This window comes from Heptranchias perlo, chromosome 41 (assembly GCF_035084215.1).
Source record: "Heptranchias perlo isolate sHepPer1 chromosome 41, sHepPer1.hap1, whole genome shotgun sequence".
NCBI lineage: Eukaryota > Metazoa > Chordata > Chondrichthyes > Hexanchiformes > Hexanchidae > Heptranchias > Heptranchias perlo.
In genome coordinates this window covers 12,439,731-12,453,928 of record NC_090365.1, presented here as the reverse complement: position 1 = coordinate 12,453,928, position 14,198 = coordinate 12,439,731, and the positions used below count along the sequence as shown (strand labels likewise).

Sequence of the window (14,198 nt, the reverse complement as noted above, 5' to 3'; positions counted from 1 at the left end):
CTTTCTGAAGTGCTGACACTTCCTCCACCCATGTCGACACGGAGTGATTATTCAGATACTCCGTGGCTGCAGTGTGTACTGGCTCCAGGGTGCACTGCAGCAACTCGCTAAGGCTTCTTCGACAGCACCTCCCAAACCTCTGACCTCCACCACCTAGAAGGACAAGGGCAGCAGGAGCATGGGAACAACACCACCTGCACTTTCCCCTCCAAGTCACACAACATCCCGACTTGGACACATATCGGCCGTTCCTTCATAGTCGCTGGGTCAAAATCCTGGAACTCCCTATCTAGTAGCATTGAGAGAACCTTCATCACACAGACTGCAGCAGTTCAAGAAGGCGGCTCACCACCACCTTCTCAAGGGTAACTAGAGATGGGCAATAAATGCCAGCCTTGCTAACGACACCCACATCCTGAGAATGAATTTTAAATAAAAATTCTTGTTTGTTGTTCTTTCCCCAGATTTGCACTTCCTGCAGGATCCAGAGAGCATCACATCCTCCCAGGGGAAGGAGGTGAAGCTACGCTGCTCCATCCAGGTGATGGGCGAACTCCCTGAAATAAATTGGCAGCGAGACGGCACTCTGTACAGGGCGGATGCCAATCAAGTGCTGGTTCCCATGAGTGACTACGAGTGGCTCGCCATCAGTGAACTCAGGTAACTGTACTCTGCCTGTACAGAACAGGACTGTGTAACATATTAAGCACCTGAATTTAACAAAACTCTGCAATAACTTTACATATTTTGGCTAAATCTATATCTGTATAACTGCGCTTCCTGTATGTCACACGTCAGGTGTCACACATTGTCTAATGGAAATCTCTGTGTCCACACTTAACAACGCAGCAACAACCACAGCTTGTGTTTATACGGCGCCTTTAACATAGGAAAATATTTCAAGGCTCTTCACAGATACGTAATCAAAAATAAATAGACGCCAAGCCAAAGAAGGAGATATTGGGAGGTGACCAATCAGCGAGGAGATGGGTTTCAAGAAGGGTCTTGAAGGAGGTGAGGGAGGTGGAGAGGGGCTTACGCAGGGAGTTCCAGAGTGTGGGGCTGAGATGGCTGAAGGCACAGCTGCCAATGGTGGGGCAAAGGATAGAGGAGGTGCACAAAATCCCAAGTCGGAGGAATGAAGTGTGGGACGGGCACGGGGTTGTGAGGCTGAAGGAGGTTACAGAGATAGGGATTTAAATATGTGGATGAGAATTTTACATTAGAGCCAAAGTAGGTCAGCAAGGACAGGGATGATGGGTGAGAGGGACTTGGAGCGGGTTAGGATATAGGTAGCAGAGTTTTGGAGGAGCTGAAGTTTGCGGAGGGAGTAGGAATGGTCGAGTTTAGAGGTAACAGAAGCATGGATGAGGGTTTCAGCAGCAGACTTACTGAAGTAGGGCAGAGATGGGTGATGTCATGGAGGTGGAAGTAAGCAGTCATTGTGACCGACATGGGGTCAGAACTTAAAACGGAACACTTTAAAATACAACGCCAGCCATTTACAGAGCACAAGAAAACTCATCAGCAACAGAAAGTACCAGAGTAATAGGGGTAAATTTTAACCCACGAGCGGGTGGGTTGGGGACGGGTGGGAGGTTAAAATAACAGCTTTTTGGAGCGGGACTGCATCCCGGCTCCAACTCGCTCACTTCTGGGTTTAACCCAGGCAGGTTCGTATGCGTGTGGACAGCAGACAGGAAGTCCCACCTCACTTAAAACCGGCGGGCCGATACTTAAAGGGCAATGTACCTCATTGAGATACTTGAGGTACTTAATTCTTTGTGTATTGGACACTTTAAATGAATTTAACCTTATCCATCGCTCCCGATCCACATCAGGTGAAAGCAGACAGGATAGAAGTGAGTGCCTTTATTGTATTACTTGTGGGCCCAGAGGAGCAGGAGAGCTTCATCCAGGCCCAACAAGCTCACCTAGCTGATAGGACCCTGCGATCAGCCGCCCCTCCCCCCTCTCCTCCACTGACTGCCTTTCTATGTGCTTCCACCAGTGGTGGTTTTTTTCTCCCTTTTCCTCACTTTATTTGTTTTCCCGGTTGTGACTTTGTTAGTTGGCTCTTCAGGAAGGACCCAGCTCCAGTCCCTGGTCCGTGCTGACTTTCCTAAACTCAGTTGTGAGCCTTTGTTCTCAGTACCTCGGCCTAGTGAGGCAGAAAAATCAGACAGGGTCCCTGCGATATCCAGTGATCTCTGTTGTTTGTGTGCGTGCGCGTGAGTGTGAATATAGTGTGCGTGCGCGTGAGTGTGAATATAGTGTGCGTGCGCGTGTGTGAATATAGTGTGCGTGCGTGTGAATGTGAATGTAGTATACATGCATGTGAGTGTGAATGTGGTGTGAGTGTGAATGTGGTGTGTGTGGGGTGAGTGTGAGTGTAGTGTGCGTGCGTGTATGTATGAATGTAGTGTGAGTGTGAATGTAGTGTGCGTGCGTGTGAGTGTAGTGTGCACCCATGTGCGATGGGTGGGCATTGGGTAGGAGTGGATTAGCCTTGGTTGTGATGCCGCCTGTGGTTGAACAACTTGCTGATATTTACTTTCTAGGCTCCAACACGCTGAGCTCCTGGGGGTGAGTGGGGAACACCCATGACATGTAGCCCAGGGTAGATAGGAGAGAAAAAGAGGGAAGCAAAGTGACTAAAATGGCTGAATCCATTTCCACAGAACCTGGATGTTTGAAAAGTTGCTTCCTCCTCTTCTTCCTCTTCCTCCTTGTCTTCCTCCTCCTCCTCTTCTCCTCTACTTCATCTTCCTCTTCGTCTGATTTCAGTGGTGGCAGTGTTCATTTTAATAAACCTTGTTGAAGCAGAGCCCCCAGGGGAGAAAATGGGCTTCTCGAAGATTCATCCCCACAGCAGCCTCCTGATATAAAACTGGGCAGTCTGGACAGGCACAAGGCAGGAATGTTGGATGCCAAGAGGCTGGCAGGAGACAGCATGGGCAGAAGCCTAGGGGCAGGTTCCCTGGGTGCTGACATTGAGGGAGGGGGAGAGCCTTACACCTGGAAGGAGATAACTAAAGTCAAACTGGGTAATGTTAAATGAGATGATGAGCACAGCTTCAAAGCTTAAAAAGAGATGGATGGTGGAATGGGTTAGACCCACAGGACCTGGCTTTAAATCTGACGGGACAAAAATCTTATGCCTATTGAAGTGAGTTTGGGAATAAAACTATACAGCTCCCGGACCTGAATGCCCAGTGTCTCCCATTTGCCCTTTTTCTACTTCATGCATTAATAGCCTCTCTTTTCTGTAGCATTCCCTCAATCCACCGCTCAGATGCTGGGAGTTACCGATGTGTCGTTTCAGTGAAAGGAAGAGAAATTGTCTCCAAAGAAGCTCAGCTGGAAACCGAAGGTACATCCTTAACCTTTTAAATGCCAAGCCGGTGTTGGGACTTTCAAAGCTATGCTGTGAGTTAGAGCACTATGGGCGCTAAATTGGGCCGTTCAGCGCTCATTGTTTCGGTGCTACACGGCCTCTCCGACATCCAAAATGGCGTCTTGGATGCGCATACATGTTTCCAGTGTGACATGTGCTGGACGCCATCTTGGTATAGGAGTTAGCGCCGGTGCAGATAACGAACGCTGGAATCATGTAAACTAGGGAGAAAGTGGCTTCAATCAGTGTTCAACGCTGATTTAAAGTGATAGACACCATTTTAGGACTTAACACTCAACTCAATGCACAGTCTTAAACCCGACCATCTGAACGTGTCTTAGAGTGCCTGGAGGACCCCCCCCGCCAGCATTATTTAAATGATCATGCAGGATTTGCAGGTTAGTGGCTGGATTATTGCTTCTGGCTGCCGAGACCTTTGTAACTGTTTTTGGAGGTCTCCTAGAATTCAATACAAGGACGCGGGGACATAGCCTAACATTTAGAGCCAGGACGTGCAGGAGTGAAGTTAGGAAATGCTTCTACACGCAAAGGGTGGGAGATGTTTGGAATGCTGTTCTGTAGATGGCAGTTGATGCTAGCTCGCTTGTGAATGTTAAATCTGAGATTGATAGATTTCTGTGAATCAAGGGTATTAAGGGATATGGGGCTAAGGCGGGTATATGGAGTTAGGTCTCAGGTCCACCATGATCTCATTGAATGGTGGAACAGGCTCGAGGGGCTAAATGCCACTGCCACTTGCTGCCTCCTGATATGTGCCACCTTCTCATGCAAGAAAGCGGGATTATGTGTGTCTGGGTGATGTGCCTGTAATGGTTGAATAGCTAGTGTATGTGGCCTGTGAGTTGTGGCCGGGCGGCTTGAAGCAGTGGTAATGTGTAAGGGCGAGAGGAAGCATCTGGTTGGAAGAGTTGAATACTGATGGAAAGAGTTTGTTGCTTTGTGGGTGATGGGGGGTGTAGTGTGTGGTGCAGTTGGTAGGAGACGCCACTTGACAATTGACTTCACTCACCTTGCCCACTCATGTCAAAGCATTGAACTTCTTCCTGCACTGCATCCATGTTCATGATGCTGTGTGCCTGGCATTGACTTTGTCCCCCATTGCCTCTCAGTGCCTTTTGGATATATGTCTGGAGGGCCTCTTGCACCACCCTGGCCCCCCCCCCACCCCCGTGGATATAGGATGTCCCTCCTTCTGTCCACCTCTTGCACCCAAGGCCTTGGTGCTTGCAGTCTTGCAGGCCTGGTACCAACTCAGATTGGCAGATTGGTGAGGTCTGGTGTGCAAATTGGAGGATGTGGGATTTAGTAGTGCACAACCTTTATTCAATGTTTTAACATAACTCATCAGTGTGTAAACATAGGGATGGGACCTGCATCTGTATTTTACGTGTGCAATGTCTGATCTCCATTCAGACTCTGTGCAGACAGTAGGTTGTTATTTTCTGTAAATAACAGGTACCAGCTACCTTTAAAAGATTTCTCAGAAACATCCCCCCTTTAAGAGATTGAGCTCCCCCTGGCGGTAGAAAGTGCAAATTGCATTGATTCCACATGCAAGGCCCAGAATGGAACGCTGATTGCAGGTGAGTCCTTGGGCCGGCTAAAGCTTGTGTCCTGCCTGCGCAGGGGTAATTGGGCGCGGGGTAACAGCACACCATGCTACCTGTGCCCAACAACGGCCCCTATCCAATTTTTCCCCCTATGTGCCTTTAAGGCAGGGAGGGATTTACCTTGCTCCCCTTTCTCCTGGAGAACTGCATACAGTTCCTCAACCAGCAGTGGGTGTTAGCTATTTGCACCCTCCCCTAATCGAGGGATAAATATTGGCTAGGACATCGGGGAGAACTCCCCTGCTCTTCTTTAAAATAGTGCCATGGGATCTTTTATGTGCACCTGAGAGGGCAGACGGGGCATCAGATTAGTGTCTCATTCGAAAGACGGCACCTCCGATAGTGCAGCACTCCCTCTGTACTGTACCAGAGTGTCAGCCTAGATTCTGGACTGGGGCTTGAGCCCACAACTTCCAGACTCAGAGGCGAGAGTGCTACCACTGAGTTATGGCTGACAGCTAAGTTTTACCCCAGTCCACCCTGACCAGTGTTGGTGCCTGTGTGCAGTCATTGTGCTGAGTCATGTTTTCTCTCCAGGTTCTCTTCCCTCCTCTCCTGAAGGTGCTGGAATGTGCTTCCATGGCCTCTGCTTCTTGCCTCCCTGTGTGAGCCCAGGCAATGAGTGTAGTCGTATACCTGACTGCATCACAGTTCAACCTGACTCTGTTCTCCCCTGGTGTCCACACATGCGCATTCCCAGCAAAGCGGGGGGCGGTCACGGGATAGCAATCGGGAACAGGAACCTTGGCTGGCCTTCCACAACCCCCCTCCCTATTGTTAACCAGAGGTACTGAGGTACAATTGTAACATCCAGCTGCTCAGATGATGTCAATTTTATTTTGACAAGTGCCAGGCAATGACCATCTCCAACAAGAGAGAGTCTAACCACCTCCTCTTGACATTCAACGACATTACCATCGCCGAATCCCCCACCATCAACATCCTGGGGGTCACCATTGACCAGAAACTTAACTGGACCAGCCATATAAATACTGTGGCTACAAGAGCAGGTCAGAGGCTGGGTATTCTGCGGAGAGTGACTCACCTCCTGACTCCCCAAAACCTTTCCACCATCTACAAGGCACAAGTCAGGAGTGAGATGGTGGAAAGGTTTTGGGGAGTCAGGAGGTGAGTCACTCTCCGCAGAATACCCAGCCTCTGACCTGCTCTTGTAGCCACAGTATTTATATGGCTGGTCCAGTTAAGTTTCTGGTCAATGGTGACCAGAAACTTAACTCTCCACTTGCCTGGATGAGTGCAGTTCCAACAACACTGAAGGAGCCCGACACCATCCAGGACAAAGCAGCCCGCTTAATTGGCACCCCATCCACCATTCTAAACATTCACTCCCTTCACCAACGGCGCACCGTGGCTGCAGTGTGTACCATCCACAGGATGCACTGCAGCAACTCACCAAGGCTTCTTCGACAGCACCTCCCAAACCTGCGACCTCTACCACCTAGAAGGACAAGAGCAGCAGGCACTTTGGAACAACACCACTTGCACGTTCCCCTCCAAGTCACACACCATCCCGACTTGGAAATATATCGCCGTTCCTTCATCGTCGCTGGGTCAAAATCCTGGAACTCCCTTCCTAACAGCACTGTGGGAGAACCTTCACCACACGGACTGCAGCGGTTCAAGAAAGCGGCTCACCACCACCTTCTCCAGGGCAATTAGGGATGGGCAATAAATGCCGGCCTCGCCAGCGACGCCCACATCCCATGAACGAATAAAAAAATATATATATTTCCCCGATCAGCGTGACCCTAACAGTGACTGAGAGGGTCAAGGGCAAGCTGGAAATCTGCTCACAGCCTTCTGCAGATGCCTCTCCTGAGCCCAGCTGCTATAAGAACATGGATTACTTGGCCACTGATGATTTTATTTTCTTTAACCTCCCTCCTCCCTGCCCCTGCCTCAATCAAGAACATCTTGGCAATCATGGTTGCAAAGTTACAGCTCACTTTGTGATTTGGGACTGAATGGGGGGCAGTGGGGGTGGGGGGATAGGTGGAATGTTTCTCCTTACAGTGCAGGACAAAATAGTCACATCACTCGGAACAGTTTATGCAAAAACAAGCAGCTCAAAATCTGTTATGGTCAGAATTTCTGACCAGCGAACAAAAGGTTAAAAACAGAAAATGCTGGAAATACTCAGCAGGTCAGGCAGCATCTGCGGAGAGAGAAATAGACTTAACATTGCAGGTCGATGAGCTTTCATCAGAACTGGAAGAAATAAAGATTTAATAGTTTTTAAGCAAGTAGATAGCCAGGGAAAGGGGGGAGGGGAGGAAAGAACAAAGGGGAAGGTCTGTGATAAGGTCGAGGGCACGAGTGATTAAATAACAAAAGGGATGATGGTGCAAGGCAAGGAGGGTGGGATTGGGACAGGTTAAGAAACAAAAGGTGGGTCTAGAGGAGGTGTAAATAGCAACAGCAGCTGCAGTCCCACAAAAAAAATGGAAAATGGGAGCAGTGGTTATGACCTGAAGTTATTGAAATCAGTGTTGAGTCCGGAAGGTTTGTAAAGTGCCTAATCGAAAGATGAGATGCTGTTCCTCGAGCTTCCATTGAGCTTCATTGGAACAGTGTAAGAGGGCGAGGACAGAGAGATCAGAATGGGAGTGGGACGGAGAATTATATATTTTTGTGTGGGACTGCAACTGGTGGTTATGATTCTACTGTTGCCATTTACAGCTCCTCTAGACCCATCGTTTGTTTCTTAACCTGTCCCATTACCACCCTCCTTGCCTTGCACCATCATCCCTTTTGTCATTTAATCACTCGTGCACTCTACCCTATCACAACCTTCCCTTTTGCTCTTTCCTCCCCTCCCTCCTTCCCCTCCTTTCCCTGGCTCTGTACTTGCTTAAAAACTGTTAATTCTTTAACATCTTCCAGTACTGACGAAAGGTCTTTGACCTGAAACATTAACACTGTTTCTTTCTCCACAGATGCTGCCTGACTCGCTGAGCTTCTCCAGCATTTTCTGTTTTTGTTTCAGATTTCCAGCATCCGCAGTATTTTGCATTTGAAAGTTGTGGGGGTGGGGGGTCGGAAAGAACAAAAGAGAAGGCCTGTGATAGGGTGGAGGGCAGGAGTGATTAAGTAACAAAAGGGATGATGCAAGGCAAGGAGGGTGGTATCAGACAAGTAAAGAAACAAAAGATGGGCCTAGAGGAGCTGTAAATGGCAACATCAGAACCATTACCAGCACCTACTGTCTGAAAAAAGGGGAGCAGTGACCTGAAGTTATTGAAATTAATGTTGAGTGCAGAAGATTGGAAAGTGCCTAATCGAAAGATGAGGTGCTGCTCCTTGAGCTTCCATTGAGCTTCATTGGAACGGTGTAAGAGGCCGAGGACAGAGAGATCAGAGTGGGAATGGGACGGAGAATGAAATGGGCAAGCGACCAGAAGCTTAGGGTCAGGCTTATGGACTGAACGGAGATGTTCAGCAAAGCGATACTGACTATTGTATGACGCACGTTTGTGTGTGTGTGTGTGTGTGTGTGTGTGTGTCTCTGGCTGTTACTGATTTCATAGAATCGTAGAATCTTACAGCACAAAAGGAAGCCATTCGGCCCATTGTGCCTGTGCCAGCTCTTTGAAAGAGCTGTCATAGAATCATAGAAAATTTACGGCACAGAAGGAGGCCATTCGGCCCATCGTGTCTGCGCCAGCTGAAAATGGGCCACCCAGCCTAATCCCACTTTCCAGCACTTGGTCCGCAGCCTTGTAGGTCACTGCACTTCAAGTGCATATCTAGGTACTTTTTAAATGAGTTGAGGGTTTCTGCCTCTACCACCCTTTCAGGCGGCAAGTTCCAGACCCCCACCACCCTCTGGGTGAAAATATTTTTCCTCAGCTCCCCTTTAATCCTTCTACCAATCATTTTAAATCTATCCCCCCCTGGTTATTGACCTCTCTGCTAAGGGAAATAGGTCCTTCCTATCCTTCTATCTAGGCCCCTCATAATTTTGTACACCTCAATGAAATCACCCCTCAGCCTCCTCTGTTCCAAAGAGAACAACCCCAGCCTATCCAATCTTTCCTCATAGCTAAAATTCTCCAGTCCTCGTAACATCCTCGTAAATCTCCTCTGCACCCTCTCTAGTGCAATTACATCCTTCCTGTAATGTGGTGACCAGAACTGTACACAGTACTCAAGCTGTGGCCTAACCAGTGTTTTATACAGTTCCAGCATAACTTCCCTGCTCTTATATTCTATGCCCTGGCTAATAAAGGAAAGTATTCCACATGCCTTCTTAACCACCTTATCTACCTGTCCTGCTACGTTCAGGGATCTGTGGACATGCACTCCAAGGTCCCTCACTTCCTCTACACCGTTCAGTATCCTCCCATTATCCTTTGCTTCCTGCCACTGAGCCAATTTTGGATCCAACTTGCCACTCTCCCATGGATCCCATGGACTTGTACTTTTTTGACCAGTTTGCCATGTGGGACCTTGTCAAAAGCCTTGCTAAAATCCATGTAGACCACATCAATTGCACTACCCTCATCGACCCTCCTTGTTACCTCCTCAAAAAATTCAATCAAGTTAGTCAGACACGACCTTCCCTTAACAAATCCATGTTGTGGAGATGCCGGTGATGGACTGGGGTTGACAAATGTAAAGAATCTTACAACACCAGGTTATAGTCCAACAATTTTATTTGAAAATCACAAGCTTTTGGAGGCTTTCTCCTTCGTCAGGTGAGTGTGGGAATCCTTGAACGTTTCGCATTTATATTCAGAGAACAATACCTGGTGATTACAGATAATCTTTCCAACTGCCCGTTGTCAAGGCAATCAAAGTGTTCAGACAGAGAGGTGTTACCTACAGGACCACCGAATATACAAACGGCCAGAACACAAAACAGAGAGAGAGAGGGAGAAACATCCGAAAGGAAGAGAAAGACAGAGAATGACCCATTGTATTAAAAACAGATAACTTTTATTCGCTGGTGGGGTTACGTGTAGCGTGACATGAACCCAAGATCCCGGTTGAGGCCGTCCTCATGGGTGCGGAACTTGGCTATCAATTTCTGCTCGACGATTTTGCGTTGTCGTGTGTCTCAAAGGCCGCCTTGGAGAACGCTTACCCGAAGATCGGTGGCTGAATGTCCTTGACTGCTGAAGTGTTCCCCGACTGGGAGGGAACCCTCCTGTCTGGCGATTGTTGCGTGGTGTCCGTTCATCCGTTGTCGCAGTGTCTGCATGGTCTCGCCAATGTACCATGCTCCGGGGCATCCTTTCCTGCAACGTATGAGGTAGACAACGTTGGCCGAGTCACAGGAGTATGAACCATGTACCTGGTGGGTGGTGTCCTCTCGTGTGATGGTGGTATAAGTGTCGATGATCTGGCATGTCTTGCAGAGGTTGCCGTGGCAGGGTAGTGTGGTTTCGTGGACTTTGTTCTCCTGAAAGCTGGGTAATTTGGTGCGAACGATGGTCTGTTTGAGGTTGGGTGGCTGTTTGAAGGTGAGTAGTGGAGGTGTGGGGATGGCCTTAGTGAGGTGTTCGTCGTCATCAAACAGCCACCCAACCTCAAATAGACCATCGTTCGCAGCAAATTACCCAGCTTTCAGGAGAACAGCGTCCACGACACCACACAACCCTGCCACGGCAACCTCTGCAAGACATGCCAGATTATCAACACAGATACCACCATCACACGAGCGGACACCACCCACCAGGTACATGGTTCATACTCCTGTGACTCGGCCAACGTTGTCTACCTCATACGTTGCAGGAAAGGATGCCCTGGAGCATGGTGCATTGGCGAGACCGTGCAGACACTGCGACAACGGATGAACAGACACCGCGCAACAATCGCCAGACAGGAGGGTTCCCTCCCAGTCGGGGAACACTTCAGCAGTCAAGGACATTCAGCCACCGATCTTCGGGTAAGCGTTCTCCAAGGCGGCCTTTGAGACACACGACAACGCAAAATCGTTGAGCAGAAATTGATAGCCAAGTTCCGCACCCATGAGGTCGGCCTCAACCGGGATCTTGGGTTCATGTCACGCTACACGTAACCCCACCAGCGAATAAAAGTTATCTGTTTTTAATACAATGGGTCATTCTCTGTCTTTCTCTTCCTTTCGGATGTTTCTCCCTCTCTCTCTCTGTTTTGTGTTCTGGCCGTTTGTATATTCGGTGGTCCTGTAGGTAACACCTCTCTGTCTGAACACTTTGATTGCCTTGACAACGGGCAGTTGGAAAGATTACCTGTAATCACCAGGTATTGTTCTCTGAATATAAATGCGAAACGTTCAAGGATTCCCACATTCACCTGACGAAGGAGAAAGCCTCCGAAAGCTTGTGATTTTCAAATAAAATTGTTGGACTATAACCTGGTGTTGTAAGATTCTTTACACAAGTCCACGTTGACTGTCCTTGATTACTCCGTGCCTTTCTAAGTGACGGTTTATTCTGTCCCTCAGAATTGATTCCAATAATTTGCCCACCACAGAGGTTAGACTGCCTGGCCTGTAATTACTCAGTGTCTCTCTCGCTCCCTTTTTAAATAATGGTACAGTGTTAGCAGTCCTCCAATCTTCCGGCCTCACGCCTGTATCCAGTGAGGATTGGAAAATTTTGGTCAGAGCCTCCACTATTTCCTCCCTTGCTTCTTTTAACAGCCTGGGATACATTTCATCCGGCCCTGGTGATTTATCTACTTTCAAAGATGCTAATCCCCTTAATACTTCCTCTCTCACTAAGTCCAATTAGTATTCCTAATCCTCACTCTACCATGGCCATCAGATCCTTTAGCCATATTGCCCTATCCTCTGGAACACTGTCAGCGATGGTAGCACTCTCGCCTCTGAGTTGTTCCACTGCGGGGCCACTGGAACTTGAGGTGTGGCTGCAGGTCGGGGTACCGGTACCTCCCAGGGAGAAGGCAGTGCTGCTATCTCCCTCTGAGTCAGAAAGTTGTGGGTTCAAGTCCCATTCCAGAGACTTGAGCGCAAAATCTAGGCTGACACTCCAGTGTAGTACTGAGGGAGTGCTGCACTGTCGGAGGTGCCTTCTTTCAGATGAGACGATAAACTGAGGCTCTGTCTGCCCTCTCAGGTGAACGTAGAAGGGTCCCACTGCACTATTTCGAAGCATAGCAGAGAGTTCTCGCCTGGTGTCCTGGCGAACATTTATCCCTCAACCAACACCTAATACAGGTTATTTACTTTGTTGCTGTCTGTGGGACCTTGCTGGGTGTAAATTGGCTGCCACGTTTCCTACATTACAGCTGTGACTACACTTCAAAAGTACTTCATTGGCTGTAAAGTGCTCTAGGCGGTCCTGAGGTCATGAAAAGCTGCTGTATAAATGCAAGTCTTTCTTTCTTCTTTCTTTCACCTTATAGCACACCACATTGTTTTGTCCCCAACTTCAAAAGCCTCCTTAAAACCAAACTCTGACAACCATCGTTCCTAACCTCCCTCCTCCAGTTGACCCCCAACTGTCAAATGTCTTGGGACTTTTTGCTACTCTAAGGGCTTAAGTTATTATCTGTACAATGTATTTGATACATTGGCTCCCGATCCGGCAACGCTTCACTTTAAAAATTATCAACCTTGCATTCAAATCCCTCCCATGGCCTCGTCCCTCCCTATCGCTGTAACCTCCGCCAGCCCTACAAACCTCTGAGATCTATGCGCTCCTCCAACTCTGGTCTCTTGCGCATCCCTGATTTCCTTCGCCTCACTATTGGCGGCCGTGCTTTCAGCCATCTAGGCCCTAAACTTTGGAAATCCCTTCCTAAATTCCTATACCTCTCTACCACTCCGTTCTCCTTAAAGACGCTCCATAAAACCTACCTCTTTAACCAAGCTTTTGGTCACCTGTCCTAATATCTCCTTTAGCTCGGCGTCAAATTTTGTTTGATAATGCTCCTGTGAAGTGCCTTGGGACGTTTCACAACACTAAAGGCATGATATAAAGTTGTTGTTGATGACACAAAGGTGTTTTGCATTGTCTTGACATTGATTAACTCAAAAATTTCCTGATGTACTGATGAGCAGTTTCTTTTTCTTCTGCCCCGTCAGGGTTGCCCCACTTCACCAAGGAGCCTCACGATATCAACGTGCACCGGGACACGCCCTTTGACCTCAGCTGTGCCGCTGCAGGGTCACCGGAACTTGAGGAGCTGGTGTGGCTGCAGGATGGGGTACTGGTCCCCCCCAGGGAGAAGGCAGCGGTGCTATCTCCCTCAACGCTCTCAATCAAAGGTTAGGACGTTTTGAAATGGGGTCCGGGGTAGGATGGAATTTGGCAGGAATATAGGGATTGCTGGACCATAAAAGACCATGGTCCATCTAGTTCACTTTCTGCCATCTTGGTAGTTGCATGATACAACGATAATGGAGTTGTTGACTAATCACAGAAATCGATCTCTATCACTTAGTCTACAACAGACCCAAACGTGAAGCGTAGAAAACCCTCAGTGGTGAAGAGCTTTGGGAACCATAGGTCCAAAGTCACCTATTGCTCCCAGACATGGTACCCACACCGCATGTCATACCTCAAATTTCCTAACCTGTATCCCAAAATGATATTTTCTTAGACTTAGAGTTAGGAATGTGTAATGACTATTCAACAACAACAACTTTCATTTATATAGCGCCTTTAACATAGTAAAACATCCCAAGGAGCTTCACAAAAGAGTTATCAAACAAAAGTTGACACCAAGTCACATAAGGAGATAGAAAAATAGAAACATGGAAAATAGGAGCAGGAGTAGGCCAGTTGGCCCTTTGAACCTGCTCCACCATTCAATATGATCATGACTGATCCTTTATTTCAATACCATATTCCTGCTCTCTCCCCATACTCCTTGATGCCTTTTGTGACTAGAAATCTATCTAGCTCCTTCTTAAATGTATTCAGTGACTTGGCCTCCACAGCCTTCTATGGTTGGGAATTCCACAAGTTCACCATCCTCTGAGTAAAGAAATTTCTCCTCATCTCAGTCCTAAATGTCCTACCCCATATCCTGAGACTGTGACCCCTCGTTCTGGACCCCCCAGCCAGGGGAAACATCCTCCCTGCATCCAGCCTGTCTAGCCCTGTCAGAATTTTATACGTTTCAATGAAATCCCCTCTCATTCTTCTAAACTCTAGTGAATACAGGCCTAGTAAACCCAATCTCTCCTCATATGA

The 14,198-nt window shown here is 48.1% G+C and overlaps 1 protein-coding gene across 1 annotated transcript in view; it reads left to right on the top strand.

Moving 5' to 3' along the window:
- LOC137306057 (tyrosine-protein kinase receptor UFO-like) overlaps positions 1 to 14,198 on the top strand; it is a 162,655-nt gene that overhangs the window by 26,187 nt on the left and 122,270 nt on the right. Inside the window, exons 2-4 of the mRNA XM_067975103.1 lie at positions 465 to 660; positions 3,273 to 3,373; positions 13,085 to 13,267. Of these exons, the coding sequence (XP_067831204.1) occupies positions 465 to 660; positions 3,273 to 3,373; positions 13,085 to 13,267 (480 nt within the window). The remainder of the gene's footprint in view (positions 1 to 464; positions 661 to 3,272; positions 3,374 to 13,084; positions 13,268 to 14,198) is intronic.